At 44.3% G+C, this 26,954-nt stretch overlaps 1 protein-coding gene across 1 annotated transcript in view; it reads right to left on the minus strand.

The window, feature by feature from the left end:
• Nucleotides 1–4,781, minus strand: part of LOC120023032 (mitotic deacetylase-associated SANT domain protein-like) — a 36,443-nt gene extending 31,662 nt beyond the window's left edge. The window contains exon 1 of the mRNA XM_038966981.1: nt 2,928–4,781. Coding sequence (XP_038822909.1) covers nt 2,928–4,781 — 1,854 coding nt within the window. The remainder of the gene's footprint in view (nt 1–2,927) is intronic.
• Nucleotides 4,782–26,954: the final 22,173 nt, after the last annotated feature.

A 26,954-nucleotide genomic window follows, 5' to 3' on the forward strand; every position in this document is an offset into this window, starting at 1 on the left:
AGGGCACTAGGTTGGTGGAACGACATATAGGGCACTAGGTTGGTGGAACGACATATAGGGCACTAGGTTGGTGGAACGACATATAGGGCACTAGGTTGGTGGAACGACATATAGGGCACTAGGTTGGTGGAACGACATATAGGGCACTAGGTTGGTGGAACGACATATAGGGCACTAGGTTGGTGGAACGACATATAGGGCACTAGGTTGGTGGAACGACATATAGGGCACTAGGTTGGTGCAACGACATATAGGGGCACTAGGTTGGTGGAACGACATATAGGGCACTAGGTTGGTGGAACGACATATAGGGCACTAGGTTGGTGGAACGACATATAGGGCACTAGGTTGGTGGAACGACATATAGGGCACTAGGTTGGTGGAACGACATATAGGGCACTAGGTTGGTGCAACGACATATAGGTGGCACTAGGTTGTGGAACGACATATAGGGGCACTAGGTTGGTGAGAACGACATATAGGGGCACTAAGGTTGGTGGAACGACATATAGGGGCACTAGGGTTGGATTGGAACGACATATAGGGGCACTAGGTTGGTGGAACGACATATCGGGGCACTAGGTTCGGGTGGAACGACATATAGGGGCACTAGGTTGGTGGAACGAAAATATAGGGGCACTAGGATTGGATGGGAACGACATATAGGGCATCTAGGTTGGGGGAACGACATATAGGGGGCACGAGGTTGGTGGATCGACATATAGGGGCTACTAGGGTTGGTGGAACGACATATAGTGGGCACTAGGTTGGTGGAACGACCATATAGGGCAACTAGGTTGGTGGAACGACATATAGGGGCACTAGGTTATGGTGGAACGACATATAGGGGAACTAGGTTGGTGGAACGACATATAGGGCACTAGGTTGGTGGAATGAAAAAGGCGACATTATAGGGGCACTAGGTGGGTGGAACGACATATAGGGCACTCGGTTGTGAAACGCATATAGGGCACTAGGTTGGTGGAACGACACATATAGGGCACTAGTGTTGGTGGAACGACATATATAAGAAGATACTAGGTTGGTGGAACGACATATAGGGGCACTAGGTTGGTGCAACGACATATAGGGCACTAGGTTGGTGGAACGACATATAGGGCACTAGGTTGGTGGAACGACATATAGGGCACTAGGTTGGTGGAACGACATATAGGGGCACTAGGTTGGTGGAACGACATATAGGGGCACTAGGTTGGTGGAACGACATATAGGGGCAGTAGGTTGGTGGAACGACATATAGGGGCACTAGGTTGGTGGAACGACATATAGGGCACTAGGTTGGTGGAACGACATATAGGGCACTAGGTTGGTGGAACGACATATAGGGCACTAGGTTGGTGGAACGACATATAGGGGCACTAGGTTGGTGGAACGACATATAGGGCACTAGGTTGGGGACGACATATAGGGGCACTAGGTTGGTGGAACGACATATAGGGCACTAGGTTGGTGGAACGACATATAGGGCACTAGGTGGGTAGGGTGGTGGAACGACATATAGGGGCACTAGGTTGGTGGAACGACATATAGGGGCACTAGGTTGGTGGAACGACATATAGGGGCACTAGGTTGGTGGAACGACATATAGGGGCACTAGGTTGGTGGAGAAGACATATAGGGGCACTAGGTTGGTGGAACGACATATAGGGGCACTAGGTTGGTGGAACAACATATAGGGGCACTAGGTTGGTGGAACGACATTATAGGGCACTAGGTTGGTGGAACGACATATAGGGCACTAGGTTGGTGGAACGACATATAGGGCACTAGGTTGGTGGAACGACATATAGGGGCACTAGGTTGGTGGAACGACATATAGGGCACTAGGTTGGTGGAACGACATATAGGGGGCACTAGGTTGGTGGAACGACATATAGGGCACTAGGTTGGTGGAACGACATATAGGGCACTAGGTTGGTGGAACGACATATAGGGCACTAGGTTGGTGGAACGACATATAGGGGCACTAGGTTGGTGGAACGACATATAGGGCACTAGGTTGGTGGAACGACATATAGGGGCACTAGGTTGGTGGAACGACATATAGGGCACTAGGTTGGTGGAACGACATATAGGGCACTAGGTTGGTGGAACGACATATAGGGCACTAGGTTGGTGGAACGACATATAGGGGCACTAGGTTGGTGGAACGACATATAGGGCACTAGGTTGGTGGAACGACATATAGGGCACTAGGTTGGTGGAACGACATATAGGGCACTAGGTTGGTGGAACGACATATAGGGCACTAGATTGGTGGAACGACATATAGGGCACTAGGTTGGTGGAACGACATATAGGGGCACTAGGTTGGTGGAACGACATATAGGGCACTAGGTTGGTGGAACGACATATAGGGGCACTAGGTTGGTGGAACGACATATAGGGCACTAGGTTGGTGGAACGACATATAGAGCACTAGGTTGGTGGAACGACATATAGGGCACTAGGTTGCACTGAGGACAAAATACACACATGTGGTTTGCATTTCTTGCTGTTTTTTGCACACACAAAATAGGAGTATTACTTATCATTTTTAGAATTTGCGTTATATCATGAGTAATTGTGCATCCATAACCAATCAATAAAACCCTTCCCTGAAGACAGACCGTGCTAAATCAGTCAGATCGGCTGTGTTCATATTGGGATGATGATTATTCTGCTCAGTGCTAATCATTCATAAACAACATCATTTCAGGCTCGATTGGCCAATGGCAGATGCATTAGGCTTTTTGTTTCTGATCTACTTCTAGATAAGGGAGCCAGAATCCCTCTGCCATTATACAAAGGTAAACAACAAGGAAATTGATTGTTTTAACAACATTCATCAAAGAGGACTGTTATTGCAGCTCCTCAAGCCCAACAGTACTAGCAGAAACAGTTACCAGGGTAGCAGAAACAGTTACCTTGACGATGTGTGGCGGTAGGGACTCCATCTCTGAGGCTTTCTGGGCCAACGTCTCCAGGTTAACCTCCTGGGAGACCCTCCGTTTCCTGCGTGTGCTCTGGATGACCCCTGTAGGGGCCATCTGGGCAACGTGGACTTCATCCGCCTTCGGTGCTCCACCTGGCTCCTCAGAGGCCCCATTCTGGGCCCCATCAGATGGTATGAGGAAGGGGTTGTCAACTGGTGGTGGTCCACCTTCCTTGGAGAGTCTCCTGGACCTTCGAGGCTGCAGCTGGATATGGGGAGGTTGGAGCTGGGTCTCCGTGGGGGGGAGCTGGGAGTCTGTGTGTGGGGGGGTGTTTGGAGGGACTGGGGACATCTCCTGGAGGTCTGTGGAGGATGCTGCCTGAGCACAGGGCTCTTGGGAGGGCACTAACACGGGCGGCTGGGAGTGAGGGTGTGGGTGGGTAGGTGGGTTCTGGCTGCTGGGGTAGTATTCTAGAACATGTTGGGGTTGTTGTTGCTGCAATTGCTGTTGTTGTATTTGTTGTTGTTGCTGTAATTGTTGCTGTATTTGCTGTTGCTGTTGTATTTGTTGTTGCTGTTGTAACTGTTGCTCTTGTTTTATGTGTAGTTGTTGTTGCTGTTGTTGTAGTTGCTGTTGATGCTGAAGCATTTGCTGCTGTTGCATCTTATGATGTTGTTGTTGCATTTGTTGTTGTTGCTGTAATATTTGTTTCTGTTGCTGTTGTCGTTGTTGCAGCTGCTGCTGGAGTTGTGGATGCTGTTGGGTCTGTTGCAGCTGCTGCTGGAGTTGTGGATGCTGTTGGGTCTGTTGCAGCTGCTGCTGGAGTTGTGGATGCTGTTGGGTCTGTTGCAGCTGCTGCTGGAGTTGTGGATGCTGTTGGGTCTGTTGCAGCTGCTGCTGGAGCTGTGGATGCTGTTGGGTCTGTGGATGGGGTTGGGGTTTGGGCTGTTGGGCATTGTAGTTCAGATTAGGTAATGTCCTATTGCCCCCCTGAAACACCTGGTAGTAGCCAGCCGTTAGGTGTTGCTTAGGCTGGCCGAAGGCTAGCTGGAAGGGCTGAAGCACGGAGCTGCTCGCAGGGTTGGATGTGCTGTGCTGTTGGGCATTTAGAGCCCCAGGCTTAAGGGTCTGTGGGAATTCCTGAGTCTGGGACTGCTGTTGCTGTTGGGAGGCCTGATGCTGCTGCTCCCACTCTAGGCTGCGAGGCTTGGCCACGTCTCTAACGTCTCTGTAGGCCTCTCCTCCAGCAGGCAGAGGGTTAGGGTTAACCACCTGCTGCTGCTGGGGAGGCTGCTTCTCTGCAGCCCTACTAGGAGGCTGTGGCTGCTGTGGCTGCAGGGGTGGAGGCCCCTCACGGATCTGCTGCTTGGCAAAGGCAGTCTGGGTCTGGGACCGTGAGTCACTGACGCTGACGCCCCCTAGGTAGGGAGCAAAGTTCTGACCCCAGTTAGCCATAGTGACACCCTGTGTCCAGTTCCCAGTCCCAGTCCCAGTTCTCTGTTGAGGCTGTGGTTGAGCTGCTGGGACCTGGTGTGCCCACTTCATGGGTACAGTCTGTTGGTAATGTCCCCGACTCTGGTCTCCTTTCTCTGGACTGAAGATCACTGAGTTGAGGTACACACCAGTATGTGGAGCCTCTGGGTTGGAGGTTGTGGAGGTGACGGTGCCTGCAGCCTCACTCTGCCCAGGACCAGGCCCTGAGGCTGGGGCACCAAGGCCGTAGCAAGAACCTTCTGGATTCTGCTGAGAAGACGTCTCCTTCATCGCCACTCCTTGGTCGTTGAAAAAAGAGATGCGCTTGCCTGTTCTCTTACTGTTGGGTTTCTGCTGGGGTGGTAAACTCATGGCTGGCATGAATAACGGGGCGAGGTGGGGGGACTATGAGGTACTAGGTGCATAACAGTCCCCCAACCACACAGACCACCAATCAACGTATGTCCCAACGTGGTCCTCTTCCACTGGCCTTATCTGAAGATAAAGGGAATAGAAAGTTCACAGCACACACCCTAGGAGAGGGGGTTGCATATTTTAACGGAAATCACCAAACCACATATGCAACCAAAAGCCAAGGAGTTGGATTGGACGTAGACAAAACCCAATCTTCTCCTTCTCCCCTTGAACTCCTCTTCCTGCTGTATTGAGAGGTTGCCGGTGCTGATAGAGATGTCTGGATGTCCACTGGCCTCGTTCATTCATGGGAGACACCCTGTGAAGAGACCAGAGGGGTCATGTTACAGGACAGTCCAGAGAGGTCCCAATAGGGTTCCTAATGGACCTATTGTTAAAGCTGCCTGCAGCCATGTAAAAACCCTTTCCAACACAATGGAGTACCAGTGAAAGGTAACGGGTTGGGTGGGAAAGAAAGAAAGGAATGAAAGTGTGCCTGCCTGGCTCCATGCATGTAGTGTGTCCTTACCCCTGTCATGTGAGCTGAGCTAGTAATGACACAGCCTAGCGCACACATACATAGTCACACACACACACACACACACACACACACACACACACACACACGCACATAGTCGCTCAGTTACACGCACAGTCACACACACACACACACACACACACACACACAGTCACACACACGCACATAGTCGCCCAGATACACGCACAGTCACACACACACACACACACACACACACACACACACACACACACACACACACACACACACACACACACACACACACACACACACACACACACACACACACACACACACACACACACACACGCACATAGTCGCCTAGTTACACGCACAGTCACACACACACAAACACTGAAGCTGGACTCCCTTGCAGAAGAAATGTTGTTATAAAGGTTAAATACTTCCTGATCACATGGTAACTAACTGGTTGCTTCAAGCCACCATCACTTTACATTAGGTTCTGAGAGTGACACAGCAGGAGATAGGAGGATGCACTACAGCCATCACACACACAGACACACAAACGCACACACACAGACCCTGGCCGAGACCCCACTCTCCGAGGGTGTCTCAGGGAGAGTTGGGATACGCAAAAAACACACATTTCCAATTCACACATGCGTATTAATACCCACTTGTACATGTGTGAAATAGGGCAAATATAAGCATCCATGTATTATTATTACACCCACCACACGGTGTGAGAATGAGTGCGATTTTACCAATATTCACCGTTGTGGCCCGATAGCTCATTTCTACTGTCATATTAAAGCTTCCTCTTGAATTGAATTGACTTGCTGTAACAAGGGCTTTATAAATAAACTTTATTGATTGGTTGACTTGTCTGTCTGGGTAGGAACAGTGAGAGCTGCTCTCCTTTCTGACGAATGAATGCACCAAAAAGAGATTCTGAGGCTAAATGCTACTTGTTGTGCCCCAAATAAATTGCACCCTATTCCATATGGGTCCTGGTCTAAAGCAGTGCACTATTTAGGGAATGTTGTGCCATTTGGGATGCATCCTACTTTGTCTTTTTGCACTGGGGCTCTGACTCAATGAGTCTCTGAGTCATTCAGGACAAAGTGGGAACCTGACTCAATGAGTCAGAGCCCCAGTGAGTCAATGAGTCTCTGAGTCACTCAGGACAAAGTGGGAACCTGACTCAATGAGTCAGAGCCCCAGTGAGTCAATGAGTCTCTGAGTCACTCAGGACAAAGTGGGAACCTGACTCAATGAGTCAGAGCCCCAGTGAGTCGATGAGTCAATGAGTTTCTGAGTCATTCAGGACAAAGTGGGAACCTGTCACCTCTTGACCCTGCTTCTCCATCCTCAAAAGGGGAACCTGTCACCCCTTGACCCTGCTTCTCCATCCTCAAAAGGGGAACCTGTCACCCCTTAACCTTGTTCCTGCTCCCTCAAAAGGGGAACCTGTCACCCCCTTGACCTTGTTCCTGCTTCCTCAAAAGGGGAACCTGTCACCCCTTGACCTTGTTCCTGCTTCCTCAAAAAGGGAACATGTCACCCCTTGACCCTGTTCCTGCTTCCTCAAAAGGGGAACCTGTCACCCCTTGACCTTGTTCCTGCTTCCTCAAAAGGGGAACCTGTCACCCCTTGACCTTGTTCCTGCTTCCTCAAAAGGGGAACATGTCACCCCTAGACCCTGTTCCTGCTTCCTCAAAAGGGGAACATGTCACCCCTTGACCCTGTTCCTGCTTCCTCAAAAGGGGAACCTGTCATCCCTTGACCCTGTTCCTGCATGTTCAATAGGAAAAGGCAAGAGACGGGACAATGAGTGAACAAACATGACTCACAATGACCTTTAGAAAAACATTAAAAAAGGCACATTTATTGTAGTCCAAATCTTTCTGGGCATCACTTCCATTGCCATGACAACACATTATGATAATCACAATCTGGATACACAGAGATACAGAACCCCTCTGCAATTGAAATATTTTACAACTGGCACTGATAGCATGCACTACAATATCCAAATGAACTGTATGGCCTAGGCAGCAACCATCTAGTAAACACACACACACACGCCTTAAAGCTAGAGTCCTTAATTGAAACAATAACAATTTTGTTTTGGTAAAAAGCCAAAGGATGGGCCTGGAGAAATCTAACCACTCTCAAATTCATAGACAGAGCTATGGATGCAAGGACAGACCATCCACAATATCAAAATTATCATTTTAACCATGTTTTGAGGCTATACAGTGTCGGTTTATATTTACTTTATTTAGAAACATTGTATTTGGGAGGGAGACACTCAAGTTTTTTAATACTATATCTCTTGACACATTGAAGAAAATAGTAATGGCCTTTAAAACTTCAAGCTGCATACTGGACCCTATTCCAACTAAACTACTGAAATAGCTACTACCTGTGCTTGACCTCCTATGTTGAACATGATAAACGGCTCCCTATCCACCGAATGTGTACCAAACTCACTAAAAAGGGCAGTAATAAAGACTCTCTTTAAAAAGCCCAACCTTGACCCAGAAAATATAAAAACTATCGGCCTGTATCGAATCTCCCATTCCTCTTCAAAAAAATGAAAAAGCTGTTACGCAGCAACTTACTGCCTTCCCGAAGACAAACAATGTATACGAAACGCTTCAGTCTGGTTTTAGACCCCATCATAGCACTGAGACTGCACTTGTGAAGGTGGTAAATGACCTTTTAATGGCGTCAGACCAAGGCTCTGCATCTGTCCTCATGCTCCTAGACCTTAGTGCTGCTTTTGATACCACATTCTTCTGGAGAGATTGGAAACCCAAATTGGTCTACACGGACAAGTTCTGGCCTGGTTTAGATCTTATCTGTCAGAAAGACATCAGTTTGTCTCTGTGGATCGTTTGTCCTCTGACAAACCAACTGTAAATGTTGGTGTTCCTCAAGGATCCGTTTACGGACCACTATTGTTTTCACTAAATATTTTACCTCTTGGTGATGTCATTCAGAAACATAAATGTTAACTTTCACTGCTATGCGGACGATACACAGCTGGTGAAGCCCCAAAATTGCCCTCCCTGGAAGCCTGTGTTTCAGACGTAGGAAGTGGATGGCGGCAATTTTTTAAAAACTTTTAAACTCTGACAAAACAGAGATGCCAGTTCCAGGTCCCAAAAAACCAAGAGATCTTCTATTGGATCTGACAATTAATCTTGATGGTTGTACAGTCGTCTCAAATAAAACTGTGAAGGACCTCGGCGTTACTCTGGACCCTGATCTCTCTTTTGGCGAAGATATCAAGACTGTTTCAAGGACAGCTTTTTCCATCCATGTAACATTGCAAAAATCAGAAACTTTCTGTCCAAAAATGATGCAGAAAAAGTTATCCATGCTTTTGCCACTTAGACTACTGCAATGCTCTACTTTCCGGCTACCCAGATAAAGCACTAAATAAACTTCAGTTAGTGCTTAAACACGGCTGCTAGAATCTTGACTAGAACAAAAAAATGTGATCATATTACTCCAGTGCTAGCCTCTCTATACTGGCTTCCTGTTAAGGCAAGGGCTGATTTCAAAGTTTTACTGCTAACCTACAATGCATTACATGGGCTTGCTCCATGTAATGCCGTACATACCTACACGTATGCAGGCCTCCTTATTGTCCCTAGAATTTCTAAGCAAACAGCTGGAGGCAGGGCCTTCTGCTATAGAGCTCCATTTTTATGGAATGTTCTTCCTATCCATGTGAGAGACGCAGACTCGGTCTCAACCTTTAAGTCTTTATTGAAGACTCATCTCTTCAGTAGGTCCTATGATTGAGTGTAGTCTGGCCCAGGGGTGTGACGGTGAACGGAAAGGCACTGGAGCGACGAACCGCCCTTGCTGTCTCTGCCTGGCCGGTTCCCCTCTCTCCTCTGGCATTCTCTGCCTATAACTCTATTACAGGGGCTGAGTCACTGGCTTACTGGTGTCTTCCATGCCGTCCCTAGGAGGGGTGCGTCACTTGAGTGGGTTGAGTCACTGACGTGATCTTCCTGTCTGGGTTAGCGCCCCCCTCGGGTTCGTGCCGTGGGGAGATCTTTGTGGGCTATACACGGCCTTGTCTCAGGGTAGTAAGTTGGTGTTTGAAGATATCCCTCTAGTGGTGTGCGGGCTGTGCTTTTGCAAAGTGGGTGGGGTTATATCCTGCCTGGTTAGCCCTGTCTGGGGGTATCGTCGGACGGGGCCACAGTGTCTCCCGACCCCTCCTGTCTCAGCCTCCAGTATTTATGCTGCAATAGTTTGTGTCGGGGGGCTAGGGTCAGTGTGTTATATCTGGAGTATTTCTCCTGTTATATCCGGTGTCCTGTGTGAATTTAAGTATGCACCCGCTAATTCTCTCTCTTTCTCTCTCTCTGTCTCTCTTTCTCTCGGAGGACCTGAGTCCTAGGACCATGCCTCAGGACTACCTGGACTGATGACTCCTTGCTGTCCCCAGTCCACCTGGTTGTGCTGCTGCTCCAGTTTCAACTGTTCTGCCTGACCTGTTCACCGGACGTGCTACCTTCTACCGCACTTGCTGTCTCTAACTCTGAATGATTGACTATGAAACGCCAACTGACATTTACTCCTGAGGTGCTGACCTGTTGCACCCTCTACAACCACATCTTGGCCATGTACTGTTATAATCTCCACCCGGCACAGCCACAAGAGGACTGGCCACCCCTCAGAGCCTGGTTCCTCTCAAGGTTTCTTCCTAGGTTCCTGCCTTTCTAAGGGGTTTTTCATAGCCACCGTTCTTCTACATCTACATTGCTTGCTGTTTGGGTTTTTTAGGCTGGGTTTCTGTATAGCACTTTGTGACATCAGCTGATGTAAAAAGGGCTTTATAAATACATTTGATTTAATATTTCAAAATATATAATATTTTGGCCTGATGAGGTAGGACAGTTGAACTAAGCTCATGAGACATTTATAAGTCATATTTTTCCAGAATCAATGGTTAGGCCTATATATATTTAATTTCTAAATCCAAACATGGATGTAGCAACTTTCAAATAGACAGCTGCATCAGTTCATATCCTGCACTAGGGCAACATTGTAACTGTCTGAGCGACCACACTTCACAGTGAGGTAGCTCTGAGTGATTAGCCAAAATGTATGTTATGTTTTTGTTTTTAAACAACTAACTGAGTGACATCAGTTCATTCAATAGTTTTTTTTCTTCTGTGAGTTCAATGCGCACATTGCACATTTTCTCTAGAGATAAATCAGATCAAGCCTGAACTGTGCAATGTAGTAGGGGGTTGTAGTTTACAACAACTCATTATTCTAAATAGTTTAGCACAGAGAACATGGTAATTTACTACAATGACCCTAATCCATTGCGCACCTATTTATCCCTCTCGTGCATTTTTTCTGTCTGTTTTACGTTGCAGGCAGAAAAAATGCATGAGAGGGATAGAGAGAAGTTGCTTCACGAGGTATCTCTAAGTGAAAATACATGATGTAAGTGACTGATAGTTGTTATTCAGCAGTCATAAAAGTATGCCGTATTCATTTTGAAGAACTACTCAAATAGTAATTATTTTTTAATGATTAAACGGAAAGACTTCAAAAAGCACTAATCACTCAGCACCATGGTGAGGACCTGACACCCTGGTGCACCGGCGAGGATAATTATACCATGTTCTTAATTAGGAACATTTATGTAGATGCTGTTCCAATGTAGGCTATAAAAAACTATGTGGATGCATCACCGTGTTTATGAAGAAATACCTATGATCAATTTCAGGGAATTGGAGAGGTGTGAGCACCCTATGCCAAGAACGTGCAAGACGCATTGCCTTGAACTATTTTGCTGAACAACAGAAATCATGTGGAGTGTGTTTTGCAGTGTGGTTTTTCAAGAAGGGTTTATACAATATGAAACATGTGCACAGTAACACGATGTCCACCTAACCTTTCTGTACGCTATCGAGTGTAGGCTAGTAGGAAAATGACACAGTAACACGATGTCCACCTAACCTTTCTGTACGCTATCGAGTGTAGGCTAGTAGGATAACTACACAGTAACAACCCCCGGTAGGTTTTAACCAATGTAACGCCGTTAATATATAGCCTAGGTTTGTACCTCAACCGTAATTACCTAATCCCTGAGCGTTTCTTAATTTAAACAGCGAATACGCACCGCGGTGAAAGCGAACGCACAGTCGTTGTATTTGACATGGGGGAGTGAGAAGAATTGCCCACAGACATCAAAAAAAGGAAAATAAAAAACATGTTGCGTCCTACATCGGAACAACCCTTGCTGGACCCCCCACCTCTGCATCGCGTCCCCACGGCCAGCCAGCTCAGCGCTATTTACGAGAAGGCAGTCCTTTGTTGCAGAACACGGATTATCCAGCCACTAATTCCATGGCACGTTGCAACAAAGTGAAGCAACAATGTAACCTATATAGGCTATACAAGCACGAGCTCCAAAATAAAAGAAAGATAGGATATAGCCCACGCGCAGCGGATCTAGGACTGCTCAACATGTCAATATGGTTAATAGCCTACGTCATATGAACGGTTATATCTTCCTTTTCTAAAGAAACACTCCATATTAACCAATAAACACACACAGAGATGTCTAAACCGCTGATCATTAGGTTTAATATGCATGAAGGCCTATTTAATGCAATGGTGAACTTTGTTTACAACAACCATTCACTTGCATGCTTCTCATATTCTGATCAACAAGCCCAGATATATAAATCCCAGTTCCTATCCGATCACTCACTGTGCTTGCCATGTTTCTGCGGTGACCACCAGTGCAGCAACTGTCCCCGGGTCCACGCGCCCCACAGTGTGCAATCGAACGGAGATATGACTGCATGCATCTCTAGCGTTGAGTCATTCTATGCTGACCTCACTATTATTTTTCAAGTCAAAGAATGAGGTAGATCGATGTCATTCAAACAAACGTGCTATCCGGTCCAAAATGGAGCAACGATCTGCAGGAATATGGACAATGTCGCACAATAAGTGTTGCACATTATTGCGTTACTATTGCACAAATAGCCTACATGTACACAACACATCCGCTGTCCTAAGAGGCCTTGTTTCTCCCGCTGCAGAACGCTCTCTCAATCGAACAACACATTCTTTCGGCTCATCCTTGTGATCCTCTCCAGTCTGCTCGCCACACCTACTTCCACGACCATATATGGTTTTCCTCTTGCATGAGGGGCGATGTAATTTACGCGTCAAAAGTACTACTCAGATCCATGCGCTGAAATACCGCAAATCAGTGGGTCATTGATACATTTACAAGGTGCAATATGCGGAAACCGCGACGCCATTTCCTGGTTGCTAAAATTCAAATAGTTCGCCTGATTTCATTTTGTGACAAAACAACCAGTCATTGTGTTGAGTATCTTTGTAACATCTAAACCACCATGAAATCTATTTTCCATAACCAAAAGTATTGTATTTTCAGCTCTTTGAAGCTGGTGTAGTTTTAGTATTACAAATGTCAGAGGCCCTTGCATAGTTTTAAAGGTCCATTGGAGTCAAAAACCTGATTTTCCTGTGTTATCTATATGTCCACACTATGAGTTTGGAATAATGCAGTGTAATTGTGCAATTGATGATAGTGCCCTTTAGTGTAAGAGCTGTTTGAAAAGACCATCTGAAATTTCAATAGACCAATAAGAATGATTGTTCCAAACCTCTCTGCCAATAACAGCACATTTTCAGTTTCCCCCTCCCCACTCAGTTCCCACCCAGACAGTCCTAGCAAAATTATTGCTTGAGAAATTGCCCTTTGCTAAGAAGTATTTTTGTTTCTTTTTTACCATTTTAGTTGAAAACAATCACAGTAAGGTACTTCATCTTTACCCAGAAATTATTTGATATTGAGATAAAAAATGGCTGCATTTGACCTTTAAGATAGGGAGAATAGACCTCTCTCTACACTGTTCTGCAATATAATTGCTCTTCATGGCACTATTACAACAGTATTACAATATTATTACACTGTCTCGAATATTGCATTTACATTTTGGTCATTTAGCAGCAGACACTCATATCCAGAGCAACTTACAGTCAGTGAGTTGCATAGCAAATAGCATGTGTCTGCTGGCAGAAAGGAGATACTGCCAGCCCCACTCTGTGTCAGACTATACTCTCTGCACTCTCTCTGCTGTACCTTAAAATAACGTTGCAAAGCTTGGAAACATTCACACATGCTATTCACTGCATAAGGAATATGCCAACCAAGCTCTGTGAGAATGAGTGAGATGTGAGATTGTGTGTGTGTGTGTATATGTGTGTTTTATTAGGCCTGTAGTTTTGTATCTAGGTGATGTCCATATGATATGCACTCTTCTACTCTTCCATTGGGAGAAAGGCCTAAATGACATGTACAATCTACCTTCTAAAGAGAAAGTGTTTGGCACAGGTCATAACCATTAGCCTATCCAAATAATATATTAATCCAGTGACTTAGTTATAATTGTCTGTCACAGCAACTGGCATTAAACTGGTAATGAACGGTTAATAAAACTACAACTACAGTCTATAGTGAAAAAATCCACTCCACTCTTCAATGCAGGACCTGTGCAGGACACGTGCAGGACATATTTATTTCTGGCTTCATCATACAATTGATGATAGCCTGCAATAGACCAGGAGGACGAATTGGCAGAAGGCCTGCAAATGTTGCATTCCAAATAATCTTATTGTATACCGATTGATAAACGCGACTCGTGACCTATTGTACCGGGGATACGCAATGTAACTTTCGATCGTGACGTGGAACTCTACCCCCCCCCCCCCCCCCTGCAGGGACCAGAGGGGTTGCACCGGAGATATGCTATCGTGCAGCAATTGTAAGTCTGCCTCCACCCTTGGCATCCGAGCTATCGAACGACGCGATTCTGTCTCTAGTCTAAACTATACTACTGCACAGAAATTCTAGATCAATATGCAGGGTTTCCATGGAGATGCGTTTATAAATGCAGCCATTGTAGATGAAATATGCTACAGGGAGGGGACAATTAATTATGCATATCGGACCCATATCCTGAATCCTATATTGATACCTTTCTTTCATCGTAGAGAAGTTTAGATACATTGACAAGTTGTCACATTAACATTGACAAGTTTTGACATTATTACACACGAATAAATGCAATTTCTACTTTAGCCTACCTTGTAGCTTATAGCCGGTAGGCTACAATGTTCTGCTCGGCATTTTCTCTGTCTCTTCTGAAACAGAAAACTTTTTTTCTGCTTTTCGGAGCGTCACTTCCTAGTTCCTACTCTTGCGGCTGAAATCATTGCATGGTAATTGTGAATGTATAGCGTATGCTTTATTATGAGTTGTTGCAATGAAACTCAACTAGTCACAACTCTTATTTCATTGTTGTAGAAGTATTGCGAAACTCGACAGAGTAAAGATTTATGAGAGCCATACAGAGTACACAGATATCATATTGGGTGAGGGCACATACCACTTTTAATACGTAGCCTACAAAAATACTCTGGCCTACTCCCTACTGTAGGTGGCGCATTTGCTTAATCACAAAGAGGAGCGGACAACAGTGTCAACCACCACCACCAATCGCAGCATAAACACAAGAATGAAAACAACGTTTACTTCAGCTATTTTGACGAGAGAAGATTCTGCATGTGCAAAGAGTGCTGCTAAACTTCCGACCTGGTATATGTAGCCTTCTCCCAAGCCAATGCAATAAGGTCTGACCACAGATAGAACAATGAGCAAAAGCGTTTGGTCTGGCTGCGACCCGTGTCCAGGAAAACTCCAGGGAAACCAAGCCCCCTCGTTGTCGCCACGATTGGTTTGTTTACACAGGATCATTAACGCAGGTTAGGATACTATGCTTCTCGGAGACATGGCTGAACAAGGACATGGATAATATAAACCTAGGTATTTTTTCTATGCATCGGCAGGACATAACTGAATAGTCCGGTAAGATCAGGGGTGGTGTGTCTCCTCATTGACAACAGTTGTTGCGCGATCTCTACAATTAAGACAGTGTCGAGGTTCTGCCTGAGTTAGAATACCTCATGATAAGCTGTGACCATACTATTTACCAATATATTTTTCATCTGTATTTTTCGTAGCTGTCTATTTACCACCACAAACCGATGCGGGCACTAATGCCGCGTTCAAAACAACTATGAACTCCGAAAAATACGAGATCATATCATGACGTCAGTGATCTTCAGGTCGGAAAGTCAGAGCTCTAGAATGAGGCCCGAGTTGGAATTCCGAGTTGGATGCCCGTTCAAAACGATTTTCCCAGTTGGAGCTGCAGTTGTTTTGAAGCACTGAAGTCGGTGATTTCCGAGTTCCCAGTTATTTTGAATGCTGCATAAGACCACACTCAACGAGCTGTATATAGCAACACAGTGGAAGTGTCATAATACCCATAAACCCTAGCGCTCAAATAGGGAAACGGTTCCAATCGTTTTTCCACCATTCATTTTTCCCATAGGGGATTTTAGAAACACTTAAAATAAGGGCTGTGTTTCGTGTAGGCTTACCCCGGCATGTTGTTTTGATAACCATGTATATATCTCTCTGACAAGGTGACTTTTATCAATATATTTGGCTCAGAGGAAGGCCCTAAAAATGGTCAAAGACTCCAGCCATCCAAGTCATAGACTGTTCTCTCTGCTACCACATGGCAAGCGGTACCGGAGCATCAAGGCTGTGACCAAAAGGCTCCTGAACAGCTTCTATCCCCAAATCATACGACTGCTGAACAGCTTCTACCCACAAGCCATAACATAAGACTGCTGAACAGCTTCTGCCCCCAAGCCATAGGACTGCTGAACAGCTTCTGCCCCCAAGCCATAACACTGCTGAACAGCTTCTACCCCCAAGCCATAACACTGCTGAACAGCTTCTGCCCCCAAGCCATAACACTACTGAACAACTTCTACCCCAAGCCATAAGCCGCTGAACAGCTTCTACCCCCAAGCCATAACACTGCTGAACAGCTTCTGCCCCCAAGCCATAACACTGCTGAACAGCTTCTACCTCCAAGCCATAAGACTGCTGAACAGCTTCTACCCCCAAGCCATAACACTGCTGAACAGCTTCTATCCCCAAGCCATAAGACTGCTGAACAGTTAATTAAATGGCTACCCAGACAATTTACATTAACCCCTTTTATTATGTATCTTAATGTTTTGCACTGACTCCATGCACACTCACTAGACTCTACCCACACATACTACACTGACACTTCCACACACTTATCCAGAGTGACTTACAGGAGCAATTAGGGCTAAGTGCCTTGCTCAAGGGCACATCGGCATACTTTTCACCTAGTCAGCTCGGGATTCGGACCTGCAACCTTTTGGTTACTGGCCCAACGCTCTTAACCACTAGGCTACCTGGCACACACACACATACACATTGATGCCACACATACAGTGGGGAGAACAAGTATTTGATACACTGCCGATTTTGCAGGTTTTCCTACTTACAAAGCATGTAGAGGTCTGTAATTTTTATCATAAGTACACTTCAACTGTGAGAGACGGAATCTAAAACAAAAATCCAGAAAAACACATTGTATGATTTTTAAGTAATTAATTAGCATTTTATTGCATGACATAAGTATTTGATACATCAGAAAAGCAGAACTTAATATTTGGTACAGAAACCTTTGTTTGCAATTACAGAGATCATACGTTTCCTGTAGTTCTTGACCAGGTTTGCACACACTGCAGCAGGGATTTTGGCCCACTCCTCCTTCTCCAGATCCTTCAGGTTTCGGGGCTGTCGCTGAGCAATACGGACTTTCAGCTCCCTCCAAAGATTTTCTATTGGGTTCAGGTCTGGAGACTGGCTAGGCCACTCCAGGACCTTGAGATGCTTCTTACGGAGCCACTCCTTAGTTGCCCTGGCTGTGTGTTTCGGGTCATTGTCATGCTGGAAGACCCAGCCACGACCCATCTTCAATGCTCTTACTGAGGGAAGGAGGTTGTTGGCCAAGATCTCGTGATACATGGCCCCATCCATCCTCCCCTCAATACGGTGCAGTCGTCCTGTCCCCTTTGCAGAAAAGCATCCCCAAAGAATGATGTTTCCACCTCCATGCTTCACGGTTGGGATGGTGTTCTTGGGGTTGTACTCATCCTTCTTCTTCCTCCAAACACTGCGAGTGGAGTTTAGACCAAAAATATATATTTTTGTCTCATCAGACCACATGACCTTCTCCCATTCCTCCTCTGGATCATCCAGATGGTCATTGGCAAACTTCAGACGGGCCTGGACATGCGCTGGCTTGAGCAGGGGGACCTTGCGTGCGCTGCAGGATTTTAATCCATGACGGCGTAGTGTGTTACTAATGGTTTTCTTTGAGACTGTGGTCCCAGCTCTCTTCAGGTCATTGACCAGGTCCTGCCGTGTAGTTCTGGGCTGATCCCTCACCTTCCTCATGATCATTGATGCCCCACGAGGTGAGATCTTGCATGGAGCCCCAGACCGAGGGTGATTGACCATCATCTTGAACTTCTTCCATTTTCTAATAATTGCGCCAACAGATGTTGCCTTCTCACCAAGCTGCTTGCCTATTGTCCTGTAGCCCATCCCAGCATTGTGCAGGTCTACAATTTTATCCCTGATGTCCTTACACAGCTCTCTTATTATTATTATTATCCCATTATTTCTATCTCTACTTTGCACATTCTTCCACTGCAAATCAACCATTCCAGTGTTTTACTTGCTATTTTGTATTTACTTCGCCACCATGGCCTTTTTTTTGCCTTCACCTCCCTTATCTCACCTCATATGCACACACTGTATATAGATTTTTTCTACTGTATTATTGACTGTATGTCAGTTTATTCCATGTGTAACTCTTTGTTGTTGTATGTGTCGAACTGCTTTGCTTTATCTTGGCCAGGTCGCAATTCTAAATGAGAACGTGTTCTCAACTTGCCTACCTGGTTAAATAAAGGTGAAATAAAAAAATCAGATGGCTCATTTATCACAAAGCCCACTGATATTGCAAACTACTTTAATGACTTTTTCATTGGCAAGATAAGAAAACAAACACTGACACTACACATCCAAGTATATCGGACCAAATTATGAAAGACAAGAATTGTACTTTTGAATTCCGTAAAGTCAGTGTGGAAGAGGTGAAAATAATATTGTTGTCTATCAACAATGACAAGCCATCGGGGTGTGACAATCTGTATGGCAAATTACTCAGGATAATAACAGATGCTATTTCACAGTAAACAAATTGACAACATAATTTCAGCATGCTTGTAGGGAAGGACACTCAACAAGCACAGCACTTACACAAATGACTGATGATTGGCTGAGAGAAATTTATGATAAAATGATTGTGGGGGCTGTCTTGTTAGACTTCAGTGCAGCTTTTGACATTATCAATCATAGTCTGCTGCTGGAAAAACTTATGTGTTATGGCTTTACACCCCCTGCTATAATGTGGATAAAGAGTTACTTGTCTAACAGAACACAGAGGGTGTTCTTTAATGGAAGCCTCTCAAATATAATCCAGTTAGAATCAGGAATTCCCCTGGGTAGCTGTTTAGGCCCCTTGCTTTTTAAAAATTTTACTAACGACATGCCGCTGACTTTAAGTAAAGCCAGAGTGTCTATGTATGCGGATGACTCAGCACTGTACATGTCAGCTACTACAGCAACTGAAATGACTGCAACACTCAACAAAGAGCTGCAGTTAGTTTCAGAGTGGGTGGCAAGGAATAAGTTAGTGTAACGGATGTGAAATGGCTAGCTAGTTAGCGGGTACGCGCTACTAGCGTTTCAATCAGTTACGTCACTTGCTCTGAAACCTAGAAGTAGTGTTGCACCTTGCTCTGCAAGGGCCGTGGCTTTTGTGGAGCGATGGGTAACGATGCTTCGTGGGTGACTGTTGTTGATGTGTGCAGAGGGTCCCTGGTTCGCGCCCGAGGTCGGGGCGAGGGGACGGTTTAAAGTTATACTGTTACATTAGCCCTAAATATTTCTAAAACTAAAAGCATGTACACAGAGAGCTAATATTAATAATATGCATGTCAATCTCTCCTGGCTCAAAGTGGAGGAGAGATTGACTTCATCACTACTTTTATTTTTGAGAGGTATTGACATGTTGAATGCACTGAGCTGTCTGTCTAAACTACTGGCACACAGCTCAGACACCCATGCATACCCCACAAGACATGCCACAAGAGGTCTCTTCACAGTCCAGAACAGACTATGGGAGGCACACAGTACTACATAGAGCCATGACGACATGGAACTCTATTCCACATAAAGTAACTGACACAAGCAGTAAAATTTGATTTAAAAACACCTTATCGAACAGCAGGAACTGTGAAGCAACACAAACATTGGCACAGACACATGCATACACACACACACACACGATAACATACGCACTATACATACACATGGATTTAGTAATGTAGATATGTGGTAGTGGTGGAGTAGGGGCCTGAGGGCACACAGTGTTGTGAAATCTGTGAATGTATTGTAATGTTTTTAAAATTGTATAAACTGCCTAAATTTGACTGGATCCCAGGAAGAGTAGCTAATGGGGATCCATAATAAATACAAATACAAATAGAGATGGCCGCCCAGCCAAACTGAGCAATCGGGGGAGAGGAGGCTGCTAAGGGGAGGACGTCTCATAATAATGGCCCGAATGGAATGGTACCATTCCTTACACTCCATTACATCCATTATTATGAGCCGTCCTCCCCCCAGCAGCCTGCACGGTACAGTGCATTCGGAAAATATTCAGACCCCTTGACTTTTTCCACATTTTGTTATGTTACAGCCTTATTCTAAAATTGATTAAACAGGTTTTTTTAGTCTCATCAATCTACACAAAATACCCCATAATGACACAGCAAAAACAGGTTTTTGCTAATTTATATAAAAAAACTGAAATATCACATTTACGTAAGTGTTCAGACCCTTTACTCAGTACTTCGTTGAAGCACCTTTTGCAGTGATTACAGCCTCAAGTCTTCTTGGATATGATGCTACAAGCGTGGCACACCTGTATTTGAGGAGTTTGCAAGCTCTGTCAGGTTGGATGGGGATCGTAGCTGCACAGCTATTTTCAGGTCTCTCCAGAGATGTTCGATCTGGTTCAAGTCCAGGCTCAGGCTGGGCCACTCAAGGACATTGAGACTTGTCCCGAAGCCACTCCTGCATTGTCTTGGCTGTGTGCTTAGGGTAATTGTCCTGTTGGAAGGTGAACCCTCGCCCCAGTCTGAGGTCCTGAGCGCTCTGGAGCAGGTTTTCATCAAGGATCTCTCTGTACTTTGCTCTGTTCATCTTTCCCTTGATCCTGACTAGTCTCCCAGTCCCTGCCGCTGAAAAACATCCCCACAGCATGATGCTGCCACCACCATGCTTCACAGTAGGGATGGTGCCAGTTTTCCCCCAGACGTGACGCTTGGCATTCAGACTAAAGAGTTTCTCATGGCTGAGAATCTTTAGGTGCCTTTTGGAAAACTCCAAGAGGGCTGCCATGTGCCTTTTACTGAGGAGTGGCTTCTGTCTGGCCACTCTACTATAAAGGCCTGATTGGTGGAGTGCTGTAGGAGAACCTTCCAGAAGGACAACCATCTCTATCTCCACAGAGGAACTCTGGCGCTCTATCAGGTGACCATTGGGTTTCTCCCCACGATTGCTCAGTTTGGTTGGGAGGCTAGCTCTAGGAAGAGTCTTGGTGATTCCATACATTTTCCATTTAAGAATGATGGAGGTCACTGTGTTCCTGGGGACCTTCAATGCTGCAGAAATGTTTTAGTACCTTCCCCAGATCTGTGCCTCGACGCAATCCTGTCTCGGAGCTCTACAGATAATTTCTTCAACCTCATGGCTTGGTTTTTGCTTGACATGCACTGTCAACTGTTGGACCTTATATAGACAGGTGTGTGCTTTCCAAATCATGTCCAATCAATTGAATTTAACACAGGTGGACTCCAATCAAGTTGTAGAAACATCTAAAGGATGATCAATGGAAACAGGATGCACCTGATCTCAATTTCGAGACTCATAGCAAAGGGTCTGAATACTTATGTAAATAAGGTATTTCTGTTTTTTATTTGTAATACATTTGCAAAAATGTCTAAAACCCTCTGGGGTATGCATAGATTGACAAGGGATAAAAAATAAAAAATAAAACATTTTAGAATAAGGCTGGAAAAAGTCAAAGGGTCTGAATACTTTCCGAAGGCACTGTAAGTAGACCAAACTGGCTCTTCTATGTTTTTGTTCATCCAAATAGCACAGAAAGCATTTTTCTTAATTTCAACAGTCAACTTTGAAAATAGGAATGTGGCATGTGTTAAATCATGGATTTTTGCCGTTCAAGAGTATTACAGCATAACAACAGTATACCAAACATATCAAACTAACAGGTGAGAGGCATGTTGATGAAGATCACCTGTTGGGAAATTAAGGGGGGGAGGGGGGGAGAAAACAGAGAAAGAGAGAGAAAACAGATGTGTTTTTCAACTACAGGGAACCATTTTAACTGAAATAGAAGCACTGCCTTGTAGTCTTCCACTGTATCTGTCAGATAGAGCTTTACTAAATGTCTCCACGCATAATGCCCTATAATGCAGGGATATTGTACTGAAAGACTTGCCATAAGTGTGTATGACCACCTTATAATGTCTTATTAACATCTCATAATGATCATGATTAAATACCTCACCTGCACAACCCCAATGACATAAGTGAGGCTTCCCTCAATGAAGTGTCTGTCGATGAACACTCCGAAGGCAAAGCAAGCTCCGCTGTGGCAATCAATCAACTCTCCTATGAACCAGGGGCCTGAAGAGAGACAGAGGGTGAGTAGACGGATACACACACGGTGTGGACAGACGCACACAGTCTGTCCCAGTCGGCTTGCTTCCCCTTGGCCCTAACCCAAGATGTGTGCAGATCTAAAGGGTCTGGATAGGTAGTTTAAAGGGACTGGATAGGTAGTTGTAGCAGGATTACAGGTTTCCACATTACAGATCTATAAACATTGAAGGGGCAAGGGTTAGGGAGCGAGTTGAGACCGGCTGACGGGGGAGAGACAGGTAGAGTTTAATGGATGGTTGTCCTCTGGACCCAGTAGGAGACTCACCTAAGGCAGCGCAGAGGTTGAAGAGCTTCAGAGTAGTAAAAGGTGTCTGCTTTACTGACCAGGTGCAGGGACAGACAGGCCCAAGACGACAGACCTGAAGACACTTGGAGACACAGGAAAACAGTTAAAGAGATTGAACTGAATCTTAATGACATAAGGCTCGTATTTCTGTGTGTTTATTATATTATAATTAAGTCTATGATTTGATATAGCAGTCTGACTGAGCAGTGGTAGGCAGCAGCAGGCTCGTAAGCATTCATTCAAACAGCACTTTCCTGCGTTTGCCATTAGCTCTTCGCAATGCTTGAAGCACAGCGCTGTTTATGACTTCAAGCCTATCAACTTAGGCTGGCAATACTATAGTGCCTATAAGAACATCCAATAGTCAAAGGTATATGAAATACAAATGGTATAGAGAGAAATAGTCATATAATTCCTATAGTAACTACAACCTAAAACTTCTTAACTGGGAATATTGAAGACTCATGTTAAAAGGAACCACCAGCTTTCATGTTTGTCACGACTCCTACCGAAAGTGGCTCGCCTTCCTGTTCGGGTGGCGCTCGTCGTCACCGGCCTACTAGCTGCCACTGATTTTTTCCTCCCCCTCCTTGTATGTTTATTGGTTACACCTGTTTGTAGTTAGGTTGATTAGTGGGGCTTTATCTGCTGGGTGTGCGGGATTGTTTTGTGTACTGTTTGTACATGCTTGTATGTCACGGTTCGTGTACGTTATATTTTCGGAACTATTTAGTTCCCCTTGTGTGTTGGGGCATTTGGTTTTAGTGGCGTCGTATTCACCTCTGTGGTGATTAAAGTTACGCTACTCTGAACTCTCTGTCTCCTGCGTCTGACTCCTTCCTCCACTACTGTTCTCATGTTCTGAGCAAGGAACTTAAACGTTAGCTTTTTTACATGGCACATATTGCACTTTTAGATTCTTCTCCAACACTGTGTTTTTGCATTATTTAAACCAAATTGAACATGTTTCATTATTTATTTGAGACTAAATAGATTTTATTTATGTATTATATTAAGTTAAAATCAAAGTGTTCATTCAGTATTGTTGTAATTGTCATTATTACAAATATATATATATATATATATATATATATATATATATACACACATTTTAAAAAATTGGCCGATTAATCGGTATCGGCTTTTTTTGGTCCTCCAATAATCGGTATCGGCGTTGAATAATCATAATCGGTCGACCTCTACTAGGACCGTTCTACAACTGGTTTGACATTGGGAATGTTCTCAAATAGTTCAAAGAACATTAAGAAACAATGTTCTTCTGTGCTTCAGCATAACATTTTCTACAAGTTTCCTCATGGTTCATTTAAAGTCATGTTCTCAAACCACAAGAACATTTTCAAAACGGTTACCCCAGAAAAGTTAACCCAAAATAAGCTAAGACTGTTATTAAAAGTCTTATTGAAACATTCAGTGAAAATATTAAGGAAGTTACAAAACCCTTGAAATAACCCATCATTTCCATTCTCAGAGCGTTAATAAAACCCCCCAGGAAAACTTTAAAGAAACCAGAGTAAAACATTCTCAGAACACCCCCCCCCCCCCCCCCCCCCCCCCATGCAACCTAAAAATGAATGTTTACAGAACAGTTCACTTCCGTTTTCCTAACGTTTCCGTTCCCAGAACCAAAAGTGGGAAACCAAAAGTGTACGTTCCCACAACTTCCAAGGAACCAAATGTGCTAGCTGGGTCATGTTACTAATTTGTAAGTGCTTAATATGGTCAAATCCGGAAACTATCATTTAGAAAACAAAACGTTTATTCTTTCAGTGAAATACGGAACCGTTCCGTATTTTATCGATTGGGTGGCAACCCTAAGTCTAAATATTGCTGTTACATTGCACAACCTTCAATGTTATGTCATAATTATGTAAAATTATGGCAAATTAATTACGATCTTTGTTAGGAAGAAATGGTCTTCACACAGTTCGCAACGAGCCAGGCGGCCCAAACTGCTGCATATACCCTAACTCTGCTTGCACTGAACGCAAGAGAAGTGACATCATTTCCCCAGTTAATATTGCCTGCTAACGTGAATTTCTTTTAACTAAATATGCAGGTTAAAAAATATATACTTGTATATTGATTTTAAGAAAGGCATTGATGTTTATGGCTAGGTACATTGGTGCAACGATTGTGCTTTTTTCGCGAATGCGTTTTTGTTAAATCATCACCGGTTTGGCGAAGTAGGCTGTGATTCGATGATAAATTAACAGGCACCGCATTGATTATATGCAACGCAGGACAAGCTAGTTAAACTAGTAATATCATCAACCATGTGTAGTTAACTAGTGATTATGTTAAGATTGATTGTTTTTTTATAAGTTTAATGCTAGCTAGCAACTTACCTTGGCTCCTTGCTGCACTCGCGTAACAGGTGGTCGGCCTGACACGCAGTCTCCACGTGGATTGCAATGTAATCGGCCATAATCAGCGTCCAAAATGTAGATTACCGATTGTTATGAAAACTTGAAATCGGCCCTAATTAATCGGCCATGCCTCTAGTTCCTAGAACATTACCAAATTAACATTAAATGTAACCATGTTTAAACTTTTAAGAAACGTTCTGCTAAAGCAATGAAATACCAAGAAAATTATGTTTTTTTGTCAAGTTCCTTAAATGTCCTGAGAATGTTTTAATGTTTTTTTATCCTGCACCATTCCCAGAAAGTTGTGGAAGGGTTGTATACAAAATAAACATAGGAATACCATGCTCTCACCAAGCTTTAAGAAACATATGGTTCTCAGAACATTATGTGCTAGCTGGGATTGTATGAATTGCAAAAAATAAAAGATGTAACATACAGTTGAAGTCGGAAGTTTACATAAACTTAGGTTGGAGTCATTAAAACTTGTTTTTCAACCACTCTACAAATTTCTTGTTAACAAACTATAGTTTTGGCAAGTCGGTTAGGACATCTACTTTGTGCATGACACAAGTAGTTTTTCCAACAATTGTTTACAGACAGATTATTTAACTTATTATTCACTGTATTACAATTCCAGTGGGTCAGAAGTTGACTGTGCCTTTAAACAGCTTGGAAAATTCCAGAAAATTATGTCATGGCTTTAGAAGCTTCTGATAGGCTGATTGACATCCTTTGAGTCAATTGGAGGTGTACCTGTGGATGTATTTCAAGGCCTACCTTCAAACTCAGTGCCTCTTTGCTTGACATCATGGGAAAATCAAAAGAAATCAGCCAAGACCTCAGAAACAAAATTGTAGACCTCCACAAGTCTGGTTCATCCTTGGGAGCAATTTCCAAACGCCTGAAGGTACCACGTTCATCTGTACAAACAATAGTACGCAAGTATAAACACCATGGGACCACGCAGCCGTTATACCGCTCAGGAAGGAGAAGAAGAAGAAGCCACTGCTCCAAAACCGCCATAAAAAAGACAGACTACGGTTTTCAACTGCAAGTGGGGACAAAGATCATACCTTTTGGAGAAATGTCCTCTGGTCTGATGAAACAAAAATAGAACTGTTTGGCCATAATGACCATCGTTATGTTTGGAGGAAAAAGAGGGAGGCTTGCAAGCCGAAGAACACCATCCCAACTGTGAAGCACTGGGGTGGCAGTATCATGTTGTGGGGGTGCTTTGCTGCAGGAGGGACTGGAGCACTTCACAAAATAGATGGCATCATGAGGTAGGAAAATTATGTGGATATATTGAAACAACATTTCAAGACATCAGTCAGGAAGTTAAAGCTTGGTCGCAAATGGGTCTTCCAAATGGACAATGACCCCAAGCATACTTCCAAAGTTGTGGCAAAATGACTTAAGGACAACAAAGTCAAGGTATTGGAGTGGCCATCACAAAGCCCTGACCTCAATCCTATAGAAAATGTGTGGGCAGAACTGAAAAAGCGTGTGCGAGCAAGGAGGCCTACAAACCTGACTCAGTTACACCAGCTCTGTCAGGAGGAATGGGCCAAAATTCACCCAACTTATTGTGGGAAGCTTGTGGAAGGCTACCCGAAATATTTGACCCAAGTTGAACAATTTAAAGGCAATGCTACCAAATACCAATTGAGTGTATGTAAACTTCTGACCCACTGGGAATATGATGAAAGAAATAAAATCTGAAATAATTAATTCTCTCTACTATTATTCTGATATTTCACATTCTTAAAATAAAGTGGCGATGCTAACTGACCTAAGACAGGGACATTTTACTCGGATTAAATGTCAGTAATTGTGAAAAACGGAGTTTAAATGTATTTGGCTAAGGTGTATGTAAACTTCCGACTTCAACCCTATGTTAGCAGTTGATGTTATTCTTCAATAACACAAACCCCAAAGCAAATCAGGGGGAGGAAAATAGGTTTATTCAAATAGGACAAATCATGCTTGGAAGTAGATGTTCATTCTCCCTGTCCTCAGTGATGCTCTCCAGAGATTCTCTCCAGTGGTTCTCTCCACAGAACAAAGGGACAGCATGTAGTTTTATAAC

Source organism: Salvelinus namaycush, chromosome 28, assembly GCF_016432855.1.
Source record: "Salvelinus namaycush isolate Seneca chromosome 28, SaNama_1.0, whole genome shotgun sequence".
Classification (NCBI taxonomy): Eukaryota; Metazoa; Chordata; class Actinopteri; order Salmoniformes; family Salmonidae; genus Salvelinus; species Salvelinus namaycush.